General features: G+C 47.3%; 1 protein-coding gene across 1 annotated transcript in view; it reads right to left on the reverse strand.

The window, feature by feature from the left end:
• The window catches only part of adgra2 (adhesion G protein-coupled receptor A2), a gene marked incomplete at its 5' end in the record, with an annotated part of 78,393 nt that extends 78,006 nt beyond the window's left edge, over positions 1–387 (reverse strand). Inside the window, one exon of the mRNA XM_080852401.1 lies at positions 131–387. Coding sequence (XP_080708527.1) covers positions 131–387 — 257 coding nt within the window. The remainder of the gene's footprint in view (positions 1–130) is intronic.
• Between the last annotated feature and the right edge of the window lie 234 nt (positions 388–621).

The raw sequence follows: 621 nt of genomic DNA on the forward strand, positions 1-621 counted from the left end.
TTTGAGACAGCACAGTTGCCTGCATCCTGTGTTCTCGAATGGTATAAACTATAAAATGTGTGCAAACATCATATGTGCAAACGCACATCAGTTATTTGAGAGACTATGACATACTGAAACTTTTACTCACAGCGTAACGGTTCGGTTGGGGAGGAGACTGGCTTCTGGAGTTTCTGTGAGTTCGTCGCTGCTGCAACTCACTCTTTTCCGGATACCCGGCGTGGTATGAGCCTTTATGCGCTCATCTATGCAACTACAGCCGCTGGTTAGAAGTCCAGGACAGGCGTCTGATAGTCTTGACTCCGTAGCTGTCAAGCACACCAGAACTACCAGCAGACGCCCCCATAACGGGATGCTAAAGCTGGTTGCCGACATTGTCCCCATCATTCTCGCCTCAGTGTCGCACGAATCAGCCCATTTCACCAGAACGAAGCTCCTTGGAGGTTGACAAGAAACAGGGCAGATTGCGTGCAAATTGTCAAAACAATGAGAATGGGCATGCGTTTCCAAATGTGGCAGTTGTTAGTTATTCCTTTGAAAAGAGAAAAGTGCTGTGTGGGATTGATTGAATGATCAGAGATGCAGCCTATGGACTGTCCATACGTAGAGAACTTCAGCTCA

Source organism: Sprattus sprattus (genome assembly GCF_963457725.1).
Source record: "Sprattus sprattus genome assembly, chromosome: 15".
NCBI classification, from domain to species: Eukaryota; Metazoa; Chordata; class Actinopteri; order Clupeiformes; family Clupeidae; genus Sprattus; species Sprattus sprattus.